Below are 12,918 nucleotides of genomic sequence, written 5' to 3'. Positions count from 1 at the left end.
GTCAGTATTTTTAAATGAAAAACATAATCACCACGAAGCACAGAGTGCTTCAGACTGCAGCAGGCATTCCTTCATTATTCTGCGATAGCAAATTGCCCACAATTATCAACAGGCACAACTGGATAAAACAAACATTCAACCAAGCCCCGTGAGCTGCAGCGAGGCTGGGTGAGCTCAGCCCCAGCCAGCTGCCGGGTAGCGGTGCTGCAGGATGATTCCACTCCTGCTGCAGAACAACACCAGTGCCAGGAGCCACTGCAGTTCAGAAAGTTTATATTGCATCTGTCAAGCAGGCGTCTCGGCAGCCTCGCTTCACATGAGGGAGGGACAGAAGGATAAGGGTGGCGCTGGTGAAGGAACCAGGCTGGGCTCTCCTCGGTGGACTCACACCGGGTTGTTTTACATTGCCACTGTTCCCCTCGCTGCCCTGGGGCTGGAAAGGGAGGGAGGGGATGCGAGGGAAAGGAAGAGGAGGCAGAGAGGCCATGCGCCAGGTTGGGGCTGAGTGGGAGGCAGGAAAGCCAGGAGGCTGAAGCTGGGAGGCAGAAAGGCCCGGTTAGAGGCAGAAAAGCCCAGACACAGGCTGGAGGCTTGAAGCAGCAAGGCTCAGCCATGAGCAGGAGGATCTGGGTAGGAAGGCAGGAGGCCGGGGATGGAGGCTGGAGGAGCGGAGGGCGGCGAGGCCGGCCCTGTCCATGGTGCTGAAGCAAGGCCACACGGAGCACGCTGCCCGGGGAGGCCGTGCAGGTACATGGCCTCACGGCTCCCTGCAGAGCAGAGGACATCCAACACACTCCCTGTTCAACCCAAGGGTCAGATCTGTCCCCCCCAGCTTCCATCCTCCGGTCACCCCCAGCTCCTGGCAGACAGACCTCGCGATCCTACAGGCGGCCTCATCAACATCCCAGCCTCTCGCACCCAATAATTCACAGCTCATTCCTTCACCAATACAAGGAGGGGGGGGGGCTGGTGGGAAACTTCCCCCCTCCCTACATTTTTCTAATAAAGTTTTATAATTCCAATAAAACACACGACTGCCTAACTTATGACATTTAAATTCTTGCCTAGTCACACACCATCATGAATTAATGTCCCATCATTCATGCCCTGTCGTGTCTTATTGCTCAAATAACATATGATTTGAATGTTTCTATTTTTCTGCCCTGGTGCTTATTGCCTGTACATCAAAAATGGAAAGTCATCCCTGCAATCAGCCTGTTAGGAAACCAGTATCATGGAAAGAGAAATCCCAGGTGAGATCATTTGTGTGGTCACATAGCTTTCAGTCATCCTGCCATGACTGTTCTCTCCTTCTCCCAGCAGCTTCCCATGCCCTTGGGTCCTTTCTGGAGAAAGTCCTCCTCCCTGTGCAGTAACTCTTACGTTGTCCCAGGCAAATAAGATATATCTTATACCACATCTAATCAACTGAGCCCCAGCATTTGGGGAGAAAGCAAAAGGAACAGCCAGAGGAGGTTTCTTGAGCACCTCCATTCTGCAGGGACCCCAGGAACAAAATCTGGTCATTGTCACTCCCAAGTCACCTGGGATCAGCTCATTCTGTGCAGCTGGTTTTCTCTTCTGAGAGATCAAAAGAGATGGGGTGAGGTTTAACTACAACAACTACATCTCTGCCTCAGGATTGCATCCAAGAGGAATTTTTGGCATCTCTTTGAAGGGAAGCTCACAACAAGACGTGTCAGGCTATTGTTGCACAACAAGGACTATGTGACAGAGAATGAGCACCTCCCCCCAAAAAAATGTACATTTAGAGTTCACTTTTTACCCCATCCTGAAATACTTTGTCCCAAACCTGAAATAAGGCTTGTAAAGAGACCAGAGAAAATCCCCATAACAAGAAACATCTGGGCAACCTCTTTCAGAACATCCCCAACATCGTCGGCAGCCTTTTTAAAGGGAAGAAAGGTAAAACAGAAACATTCCAGAAATGCAGTTTCCCCTTTCACACATCTGCCAGAAGACAACTGGTCAATCTTCAGAAAGGGAAATAAATGCCACCGCCACACAACACAACTAGAAACAACATTTCAACATCTCAAAGGAAGGAAGGAGATCCAAAGCCAGAGCAATATCCTGAGAGCCCAGGTACTAGAGCGATGGGCACAATATAAGAATCTGAGCAGGCAACAAATATTTGTGATAACATTACTATAACTCATCTTACATTGCAAACACATCCCACAATTCAAGGCTGGATATCACTAGAAAGCATACCAGGTGTTAGGCTTGCAAACAGATTGAATAAAAGTAAAGGAAGCAAATGTTGTTATTCCAGGTGGAGAATCAAGGCAGGATAAATCCTACCCAAGGATGCACAGTACTTGAGTTAGAAAGTTTCTTTCTCAGGTCCCATTAGAGTGTATAGTACACAAACTCACTGTTCCACCTCCTATTATAATGCAATAAACCTCGTCCACAGCTCACTGAAGCAGCCTGCAGTCAGAAATCCTATACCCAGCCCTCTGAACACAGGTCAAACGATTTCAACCCAGCCTGAAGGAAAGCCACAGTCCTGCAGGGACCTGGGCTCTCCTCTGGCCTTGCATAGAATGCCTGATATAAAGCAGAACCTGCCTCTGCTGCTGCAGGAAAATGAGGAGCTGCAGTTACCTGCTTATCAGTCACCTGCGGTAACAGCTGGGAATAAACACGCCATCAAACCCACCGCTGGCAATTAGCATAGCTCTGAGCTCATCCAGGGTACAGAGCAGGCAGGGAGTCAGACAGGAAAGTTTATGGAAGCAGAGGAGACGCTGCTGTTTATTTTAGTGACTGCACTATAAGTGAGCCCATCATTTTATAGAAGAACTAGAGAGACATGGGGGAAAACGCCTCCAAGTAAATCACAGCACGGAGGCTTGCTCCAGGAAGGCATTCGGGCAGTAACATCTTTAGAGTGCAAGTTGGAATCAGATGGTAACCAGACTGTCTGCTTGGTAAGGAATAACGAAGGAACATTCAGCTAACAGAAGTGAAAGGCTATTTAATTTTTTCTCATATTACTTTTTTTTTTTTTGCCTACAGTCATGGGAAAAAAAAAAAAATGTTTCCTATTTAGTCCTCTGCAAACGCAAAATATAACACAATAAATTATCAAGGAGCTGGTTTAGTTAAACACATTTTACTTCATACTCCCAGAGAGCTAAGAGCTCACATATAGTCATATACTGTGCCCCAGCTGATACACAGGCCTTGTTAGACTGCAGTAGCTCAAGAGTACAGAAAGGAAATCATAAACAATTAACACATGACGGTTTGGATTAGGAGGAGACTGCCAAGATGAATACGAGAGCAGCGTAGTGATGAAAGGACAGAACATGGAGAAGTCATCAGGAAGACAGAGAAAGGGTAATCGTACATCCAGAACCAAGCGATGGATTGCAAGCAGCCAAGGGTGTGGAGTTGTTTACAGGAGGAGAGTAAAAAAGAGAATTTAACTCTGCCTCCTATCCACGAGTGGCTCTTTTAGAGGCAGGCAATAGATCATTAAACACAAAGCACGGAAAACGACCCTCAAGCCATGACTGAGAGGGAACGGTGCTATACTTGCAATGATTCAAAGTCTGATATTTTGTTTATTTCTTTATTTAGTGTAAGATCTCGATCGAGCTCCCAGACGCACAGAGCTAGGAAGGTGAACCTTGCCAGCCTTGCAAATCTGTTGCCTGCAGCCCTCGCAAGCAGGCGGGCCTCAGCTGCTGGAAGGCTTCAAGTGCTGTCCCAAAACAGCACTGGAGAACATACAGAGAAACCTGCCAACCCTGAGCCGCCTCAACCACCTCAATTTTCAGGGGACACAGCTCAGTTTCTTTCTCAAAGCCTAAAACCATGAACACCCCTGGGAAGTCCTGTGTCAAAGCCCCAGACTACTTCTCCCACCAGGGCACCAGGTCCATGTGATGCTGCACAGCTGCAGGAGCCCAGCCACGACACCAAGGCCAACTCCATCCTCAAAGCAGCAGAGGGTTGTCAAAGGAAAAAAACATATATATATAAATATACACACATACACACCACTAGCAGTATGACACAGATGAAAACTTCTGGAGATCAGAGGGCCATCTAACCACATGATACTCCAAAAACAAGTGCAGCCTGCACAAAATACTCCCGAAGCCCACTCTGGCTGTACTCGAGGACTCCATTTTTAAGATGCTTGGGTGAAGACCGGAGGAGAAAGCTCTGTCCTCAATGCCATCATGCTCTGGCAGGCAGCACTGAGTGCTCTTTGACAGAAGCTGTGTCTTGGCCAGCCCACAAACCAATTTAGAGCATGTATAAACCTCCAAAGATAGCTTAAGAAGGGCTTCTAAATGCAAGCAGAAATGGCAATTATTAATTTCCTAAATAGAATCTGACTACTTAAGCTTTATTTAAAAGTGTGCCTGTCTCTATAATTACACAGCCTTAATTTGTTTTCTTTACTCAACAATAAATAAATAAGGTGCACACAATTACCCTCTGCAAACACAAGCCCGTGCCTCCTGGCTGGCTGGCCTCGCGTGCTGCTGCCCAGGAAAGCATTCAGAGGGGATCAGCCTCTTCAGGACCTCTTTCCCGGCACAGGGACACTCAGACACTGCAAACAAGTTGAATTAAATTGGCCAAACTGTTCCAGTGTTACTTACTAGGAGGACAGGCAGAGTAAGAGTATGTAGGACTTTTTCCTTAATGAGCTGTGCTGCATATAGTGACATAGTAAGTATGCATTTAGATTGTTTATGTCTCAAATTTAGGAACTATATCATCCTAAAGCCTCCCTGTACATCTCAAGCCAAAGACTGAGGCTTTCTGTCATCACTAAATACCTCCTACGCTCTTCTGCACAGCCTACTATCACTAATTTACGCTGATCTGGGCTACGAGGACGAGGACTCGGTTTTCCACAACCTAGACCTGCAGGTCCTCACATCCAGTGCATGGCGTTCCCCAGGACCCTTCCCATATTAGCCAAAAGACTGTCAAAGCTACATAGAAATAGGAACAGGAACCTGTCAATGCAACTTAGCCCAGAAAAAAAAAAAAAATCCAGATGTAAACTGGATGACCTTCAGTTTACATTAGATCCGCATCCACCCCATTTAACATCCAAGCAGTGCTTGTTCTAGAAGAAATCAATGGCCTCAGCCCAAGTGCCAGCAGAAGAGGTAAATCCACATTAAAACCCAGCTATATTTTGGATTAATTGTGTCTAACAGTGATCGGTTTCACAGCACTAATGTTTGGACAAGCCGTGGAGCCTTAGCTCTGCTCATTCAAGGAAAAGGATCCAAAGCTATTTCTGTGTATACACCTCTGGCTCCCTGTCACCAATTCTGGCTCCTCTACCAATTCGATTTGTTCAGCTTACATCTTACATCTGTACAGCTGATTTCAAACCTTAAAGGTCAGGAACAACCCTACCAGCCTGCACTCGGGAGCACGTGGAAATCTACCACTTAGGCAGATGAATGCTGAAAACCCCTTCATGGTTTTTCCACTGGTCCTCCCTGACTTTGCAATGGGGAAGGGGGAATAAACAAACACACACACCGAACCTCATCCAGAACCATTATTTTAAACCCCCACAAACCCGAGCTCCTGCAATTACAGCAGGGATAAGTGATCTGCTTGTGATTGCACAGCTGGGGTCTGAAGACAAGTGCGTGCACTGAGGAAGGACCAGAAATAGAAGCTGCTGGGAGAAGGCAGAGAGATCTGGCCCATCTGAGGGGATGAAGCCTTGATGAGAGGCACTGGGAAAAAAAGTCACTTCAGCAGGAGCCTGGGATTCAACCTAGGATGGGGAAGGATAGGGGGAAACAGCTACTGAGTCCTTGTCATTTGTACAAAAGCTTCGTGTGGAAAAATGCCTGCTGTGGTTCAGACCCAACTTGCAGCACCCCACAAGGTCCAGCCCAGTGCTGGTCCACTTTGACAGTAAAGCCTCTGTGTTGTTTGTTGGACACGTTTGGAGTCTATAGGCTCAACTCCGCCTGCACCCCTCCAAACACTCACAGCAGTAACCCCACAAGCCTCAAGCCCAGCATCCCACAACCCATCCAGCACCGCCACCAGCAGACAACCACCCCATAAGGGGACTGGGACAGCATCCCTCGATCCTCTCAGCTACTGTACCAGTTAAAGCAGCCTGAGACATACAGCAGGGTGACATTTCCATTAATCCTTTTATCCCTGGCACCTGCGTGCAGTGGTTGCAGAGAACACCAGGACCTCAGCGAGCTGACACCAAGCTGAGCAGCAGCTGGAGGGCAGCCGAGGAGATGCCCCAATGTGCTTGCATGGTCCCATGGGCACACAGGGGGCTCCAGGTGGCACCATAGACTCAGGGTTGGAGAGCCCCAGGAAAAGGAAGCCAGCACCATGACCCAAAGGGCTCGAGGGAGCCAAAATCCCTGCAAGACCCAGGTCTCCACCCCCAGAGACTGAGCACCCGCCACCAGGAGCAGCCACTTTGCAAATATTCACACACCAGGACCACGCTGTCGAGTGCCAGCGCCAGCATCAAAACCCACTGGCGAGCACCAACCCAATAATGCACTTACTTGCCTCGAGCTTCAAAAGGCAAGGAAAGAAAGATGTTAAGAACATGATCAATCTTACACGGCTCGAGCAGTAAACAAACACATATTTCATCACAACATACCAACCTCAGCTCCTGACACAAGATGGATATGTTTCTTTTTTTTTCCCCCATCTCAAAAGTAATATCAAAAGACGAAAACAAACGTTTGCTGAAAGAACAGCAACAGTTGCATGTGCACACACTTAACGACACGTTCAGACTCCAAACGAGTGTACATCTTTCTAATCTCCTATTATAACCAAACTAATTTCATCAGGAATCAAATGTTATTCATTTTTGTCTGTTATATGCATAAACAGCAACAGCACAATTGACAAACTATCCCCCAAAAATCAATTGCGAGATGTATTTTAGAGAGAACGTTTCCCAGTAACAAACATCAACAGAAAATGCAAAACAAATGCTGCAATCAAAATAATAAAGCACGGAAATGGGGAAAATCCCAGCGTTCAGCGTCAAGGAGGTTTTATTATAAGGAAATATGCACTTTTTAAACTCAAAATGGCCCCATGTTTGTTTGCAATGCCCTTAACCATTCGTGCCCTTTGGTACTGCAGATCTCCTATTTAGCAAGTACTTTACCGTCACTTAGCAACTGTAACTGCTTTTCAAAAAAAAAAAAAAAAAAAAAAGCTTGGGGGGTTTTCAGTTTACTTCACCTCCAAGCAGACATCAAAAAGACAAACATACCCTGCAGGTCGTGTCCACCTCCCCTGACCAGTAACACCCCATGCTGGTGACCCCATGCAGCCACACGCTGCCATTTTTTCCCCACTAATGTCTGTTTCTAAAAAGCAGGGAGATGCTTTTTAGATGCTCTTCATCCAGCCCATCAGCTCACGCCCAAGGCTGTGGGCTTCTCACCAACCCTTTTTCACCCCACTTTTTTCTTTTCTTTTTTAAAATCTTTATCAGAGCCAAGAAGTGGTTGATCTCGGACAGGGTTGCTTTGACAAGGTATTTTAAGCCCAGGAAGCACCATCCATGCTTGCCCAAAATTCAGGGTCTGTTTATCACCTTCGGAAAAGCAAATATATAACCAGAGAAGAAATCAGTGCCTTTGGGCTTCAAACTTGAGGAAATTCCCTGGGACACCATACCTGATGGCTAACAGTGCCCCAGGAGCTGGGCACTTGTGCAACACCCCACGAAAACACTGCTCCTGCCCTTTGGCACAAAACCTCCCCATCCCATGCTCATGGCAGATGCCAGCTTACAAACCCAATAATTAGGGGCAGAGTTGGCAATGTAAAGGCTACCTCCCAGCCCTGTCCCCTCCAGCATCCTCCCTCCTGCTGCTTTGGGGTGTTGTGGCCACAGCCTCACTGCAGGAGCAGAAGGGATGGGGACAGGGACAGGAGCAGAGCACACTCACATGTAGCGCAGGTGAGGGTTCTTCGCAAAGGCCCGGGGCTGGATATTTCGTAGTCCTGAGTTCCTGATTGTCCTGGAAAGAGATTTGAAAGAGCAGCAATGGAATCGAGGCTGAAGCCTGCTCTGAAGCCTCACGCTGTGAGTGCCAGAGGCAGCGCCCCAGTGCTGGGAGCCCTCTGGGGACACACATCTCATCCCAGCCAAGTGCAGAGGAAATTGGGCTTTGCAGTTTTGTCTGACATGGTGGCCACATAACTGAGCATCTGCTGGGCAACTCCCTTCCCCCTGCTCCACCAGTACAAGCTGGGGCAGCCCCCAGCACCTCCCACTGCTCCCAGTCTCCACCAGCAGCACTGCCTGCTCCCCCCCCCAGCAAACCCAGCCCCAGGGAAAACCCCTCTGCGTGGAGCCCAGGAGGAAGAGGTGAGCGTAGTGCTCAGGAGTTGTGGACATCAGAGAGGGATCCTCTTCCCATCCTGTTCTGAGGAACCAGGATTTATCAAATACCTGCTGCAGACAAAAATATTGTGGCTGGTTTTGGGGTTCTTGGGTGAGAGGAGAGCAGCAGGCAGCCTGCCTGCAAGGTGTGTGTTAAGTGTATGGATTAATGGGGTGCAGTTACTGAGTGCTGACAAATAAACACCTTTCCTCCTGCATGCGGGCACCCCGGACCTAACATAAACTTCCAACAAAACCCATTAGCACCCCATGATTAACCCTGAGCAGCACTGTGTGTCCCAAGGGAGCAGCACCCAGTGGAGCCCATGGTGCTCCCAGCTCCAGGCAGGTGCAGGAGGGGGATTTAAGAGACAGGGGGGTACGCAGGCTTCCCAAACACCTAGCAAACCACTGCAGCCTCACAGATCTCAGTTTCTCCACCCGTGATGGGCAAGATGAGGCTCTCCCGACACTGGGGGGCTGTGCAGGGAGACGCCATTCCCTTATTGTGCAGCCCCACCATGACCACAGCCATACAAAATGGGAACCAACAGCCCAGCATTGAAGGATCGGTGGAGACAGCTGGAAATTCACATTGTGGGACTGAAATGACTCAGAACAATGCACAAGCCCAGCACCAGAACAGCGGGGGAGAAGGGAGGTCAGGGCTGATGTGTGTTGACAGAGCTGTCAGGAGCTAGCAATCTTCCTTCTCACAGATCCAGCAAGGACCAAAAAAAATCACTTCATCTCCATTTTGTGAAGTCTCACAGCAAAAACACCACAGAGCCAGCAGCTTAAGCAGGCTCCGAACACCACGGTGCAGAGATAGAGGGAAGCTGCAGCTCCTGGCTGGAGCTGTTTGCTTAGGAAATGAGGGGCTGTGCAGCACAGCTCTCCTCCCCAACATGCAAACCATACTCACAGCCTCTGGAGTCCCGTGTACAGCTCCATGTCTACGGCGTTCAGCGTCTGCAAGTTCTTCCAGTTCTCTATGTGTCTGTGAAAGAGGAGGAAAAGCTCAGCCAGGGCATATCAGAGCATCTCCCTACCCAGGCAGGGCAGCACAGCACTGTGCCCCACACCTCTTCCCACCTTGCTTCAGCCAAAACCTTTAACTTACAGAAGGTCTGGGACCTGTCCAAGAAGGGCTTGGACACACTCTGGCTTCAGCATCCATATCCCCAGACATATGTGGTATGCATCATGCTGCCAAAATAAGCAGTTTTCTCATTCTGCTTTTATTCTGTTTTCCCAGCACTTTGGGTGAAAAAAAAAAAAAAATAAAATAACATGGTTTTACCCAGAATTTCGAGCATAGGAGGTGCAAACAATCCACTGCACATCCCTGGCAGAGTCATCGCCCCTCTCTGTGCACATCAGTGAAATAATGCCACAGCCAAGTGGCTCATGCAACACTAGTCAAAGTAAACAAAAACCTCTCTCTCTCTCAAAAAAAAAAAAAAAAGGTAAAAAAAGAAAAAACACTCCTATTTATCCATTATGTCACTGGGGTGGACAAGGAGGCTCCTGGTCTTTGCTGGCTGGAAGTGCTGCTGGCAGGAGAGCACCAGAGTCAGTTTGGAAACCATGCCTTTATTATAAATTCCTCCATTGCCCGGGGTGCTGTGGCAGGTATGTTATGGAGAATGAAAACAGAAATAGATCTGTCACTGAGGGATCATTACTCAGTAAGTATTAGAGCTGGGGGAAAGGTGACAGAGCAGCAGCCCCAGAGAATGGGGTCCCTGTTATCAGGGGAACAGGAGCATGGCTGCAGCATGGCCACGGGCCCTGCTAATAAGCCACAGTGCCGCAGGGTGGGGAAGAAGCTTGGTTTTCATCAGCCAGGCCAGCTGAGGCTTTGTCCCAGACCAAACTCAGACACCAGAAAACACATTTTCAAGAAAGTCTTTCTGGGGAGCAGGTAGAGGTGAAGAGGAGAAATATTTCCAAGTGACGGAGAGGGGGTGATGCACTGAGAGCCATCGCCTGTGGTTGCAGGATCACATACAGTGGTCCAGAGGGTGAATAAGTGGAACTGGGACTTTCAGCCACTTCTGGAGCAGTCACAGAGGCCACACATTCCTCCTCCAGCACTCATTATGTCTTGAAAAACGTGTTTGCACAAGAACAAACAGCAGTATCTAGACCGATTTGAGCCATATCCCAAATAATACCCAGCTAAAGAAAAATAAATAAATAAAAGTCTGGACTAAACCTAAATTCTGAGCATATTCCTCCTCTGCTGTCACCATCCAAGGAAAGCAGAGACCCACAAGAGTCACCTCTGCTTTCCACATGGTCCATGGCTGTCTGCATCTCCAGAACGATTAGCATAAGGACACAGCACAAACTCCCAGCTGGCTGCTGCGTGACAGCATAAGTTACGGTTCATCCTCAGTGACCTGTGCACCAGCTCGGATCGCCTGTGTCCCAGACAGAATGAGAAACAGGACATTATCACAGCCGTTTCATGTTCCCTGCCAAAGGCCCTTGCAAGCTCTTGCAGAACAAAGCACAGACTGGGAGGCATCACTCAAGTCACTCGACAGCTCGCTGAAAGTCTCCAGAGAGAGGGCAGCTCTGCAATTTCAGGTCCTGGGGCACGAGGTTGCAGGTCTGGGTTGCTGGGGACTCGCCACAAAATATCCTGGCCACACTGGGCAAGGCTACACACACAGGTTGAAAGTGTTTCTCCAACCCAAACGAGAGTGTCCTCCAAGGAAAAAGAAGAGTGGCAGGAAGGGGAGGACGTGGGTTTACCACTGGGGCACGCTGGAGCTCCAGCATCCAAACGTTGACCTTTGGGCAGGGATGGAGCAGCCCCGAGCCAGGAGCTATGGAGCAACCACAGCTGGGGAGGAGGCAGCAGCCAGCTTGGCTCTTGTTTTATTGATTGTGTTTGCTAAAAAAAGGCAGGGTTATTTTTGACCTGACACTCAAAGCCACATACACGATTTTAGAAGAGGTAGGACGAGACCTGAGCCTGTGCCCAGTGACGTGCACAGGCAGAATTTTCTGGGGACTCAACATTCAGGTTGTGGGGATATTGACAAAGCTGTAAATCTGACAGAAGCACCAACATCTTGGCCCACTCCAGACTCAAAATTAAATCTCTTTCTGTCCACAAAATGGAGCACAATAACTATGGAGTGGGAAAAGAGAGCCATAAACTGGTGTTATCCCCCATGGGACAGAATGGCCACTGCTCCCCAAGCAGTTAACCCCTACAGAAGTGACATTACACCAGGTTTAAAACACCTCCACAATCTTTGCTCCAGCCTCCCAAAATCAGCCTGTGAGCTTCATGAGCCAGATACACCCCTCAGTGTGTTGTTTAACATACACACAACAGAGATGAAAGAAGCAACCATGGAAATAAATGCACACACACTTAACGTACAGGATAATCCCACAACACAGCAGCTGCTTAACATACAGCACAATAAAGGGCAATAACATCATCCTGAATTAGGTGCACAGGTCAACAAGGGACTTTGAGTCCTTTTAGCTACACAGACACTTCCCTTCATAAGGGCCCCCAGAAACAGCTCTTCTCCTTTTTTATCTGTTTTTTGAACTTAGCAGGAGTCACTTCCTAGCTCCTAGAAGTGACAAACCAGTTTTGGTTCTCAGGCCCCCCGAAGATGCACCTGAAAAAATATTTTCTTTGGTTCCTTTTTGTTTCTGAGCAAGGAGCGTAACTTTGTGCTGGTTGGATTTGCCTGAATCCACTTTAAAAAATAAACAAAAATGCATCTTATTCTGAAAGTTCAAGGAGTCAAGCTGTGATTGCAAAATTGGCAGCTGTTGCACAGAAAAGCAAAACAACTAAAGAAACTCCTCTCCTAAGACATAAGTCCCTCTTCATGTCCTTCAGCCTCTCAACAAGTTCCTCCTCTTTTCCTTCCAGGGTTTTTGCTTGCCCTAGAAAGATCATGTCCTCCCAATTGCCGGCCAAACCAGAGACCTTCCCTTCTCCTCTGCCTCAGTTCATTAACCTGGCAGGAACACGTGTGCAAGGTTCAGGCCAAAAAAACAGATATATCAACTCCCAGCCCTGCCCTGCTCTCCACAATCAGGCTTGGAGGTATGAATTACAGGCAGAGGGTTACTCCCTCCTCCCCGCAGGCTCCTCTAAACACACATCCTCGTGACATTCCCCGGTTATTACTAAGGTAAGCTGCTCTTCTGGAAGATGCAATAGCTTCATGAACAATACCCTACTCCCCAAATCCTGAACTGCTCGCCATATACACATCCACCTAGACTAATTCCCAGCCTTATTATCGAGACCATGTGGAATACATCACTGACGAAGATGACAGTGCTCATTTTCTTGAAAGGGGAGTGAAAGGGCTGCTCATTTTAAGTGCTCGCTTCCTTCTCATTCCTCATGTCTGTTTGGTGGGTCCTGGCCAAGCCCAGGTCTCCTTGCACTGCCTTTCACAGACCAAACAAAGTCCTGTTCAGTAGTAGCTGAATTTTTGCCTTCC

At 48.3% G+C, this 12,918-nt stretch overlaps 1 protein-coding gene across 4 annotated transcripts in view; it reads right to left on the bottom strand.

Moving 5' to 3' along the window:
• Positions 1–12,918, bottom strand: part of NTRK3 (neurotrophic receptor tyrosine kinase 3) — a gene marked incomplete at both ends in the record, with an annotated part of 190,721 nt that overhangs the window by 154,975 nt on the left and 22,828 nt on the right. For all 4 annotated transcript variants that reach the window (XM_084293285.1, XM_084293283.1, XM_084293284.1 and 1 more), the window contains 2 exons: positions 7,983–8,054; positions 9,345–9,419. In XM_084293285.1, coding sequence (XP_084149411.1) covers positions 7,983–8,054; positions 9,345–9,419 — 147 coding nt within the window. The remainder of the gene's footprint in view (positions 1–7,982; positions 8,055–9,344; positions 9,420–12,918) is intronic.

This window comes from Netta rufina (assembly GCF_964035555.1).
Source record: "Netta rufina genome assembly, chromosome: 11".
NCBI lineage: Eukaryota > Metazoa > Chordata > Aves > Anseriformes > Anatidae > Netta > Netta rufina.
This window is presented reverse-complemented; position numbering and strand designations above follow the sequence as displayed.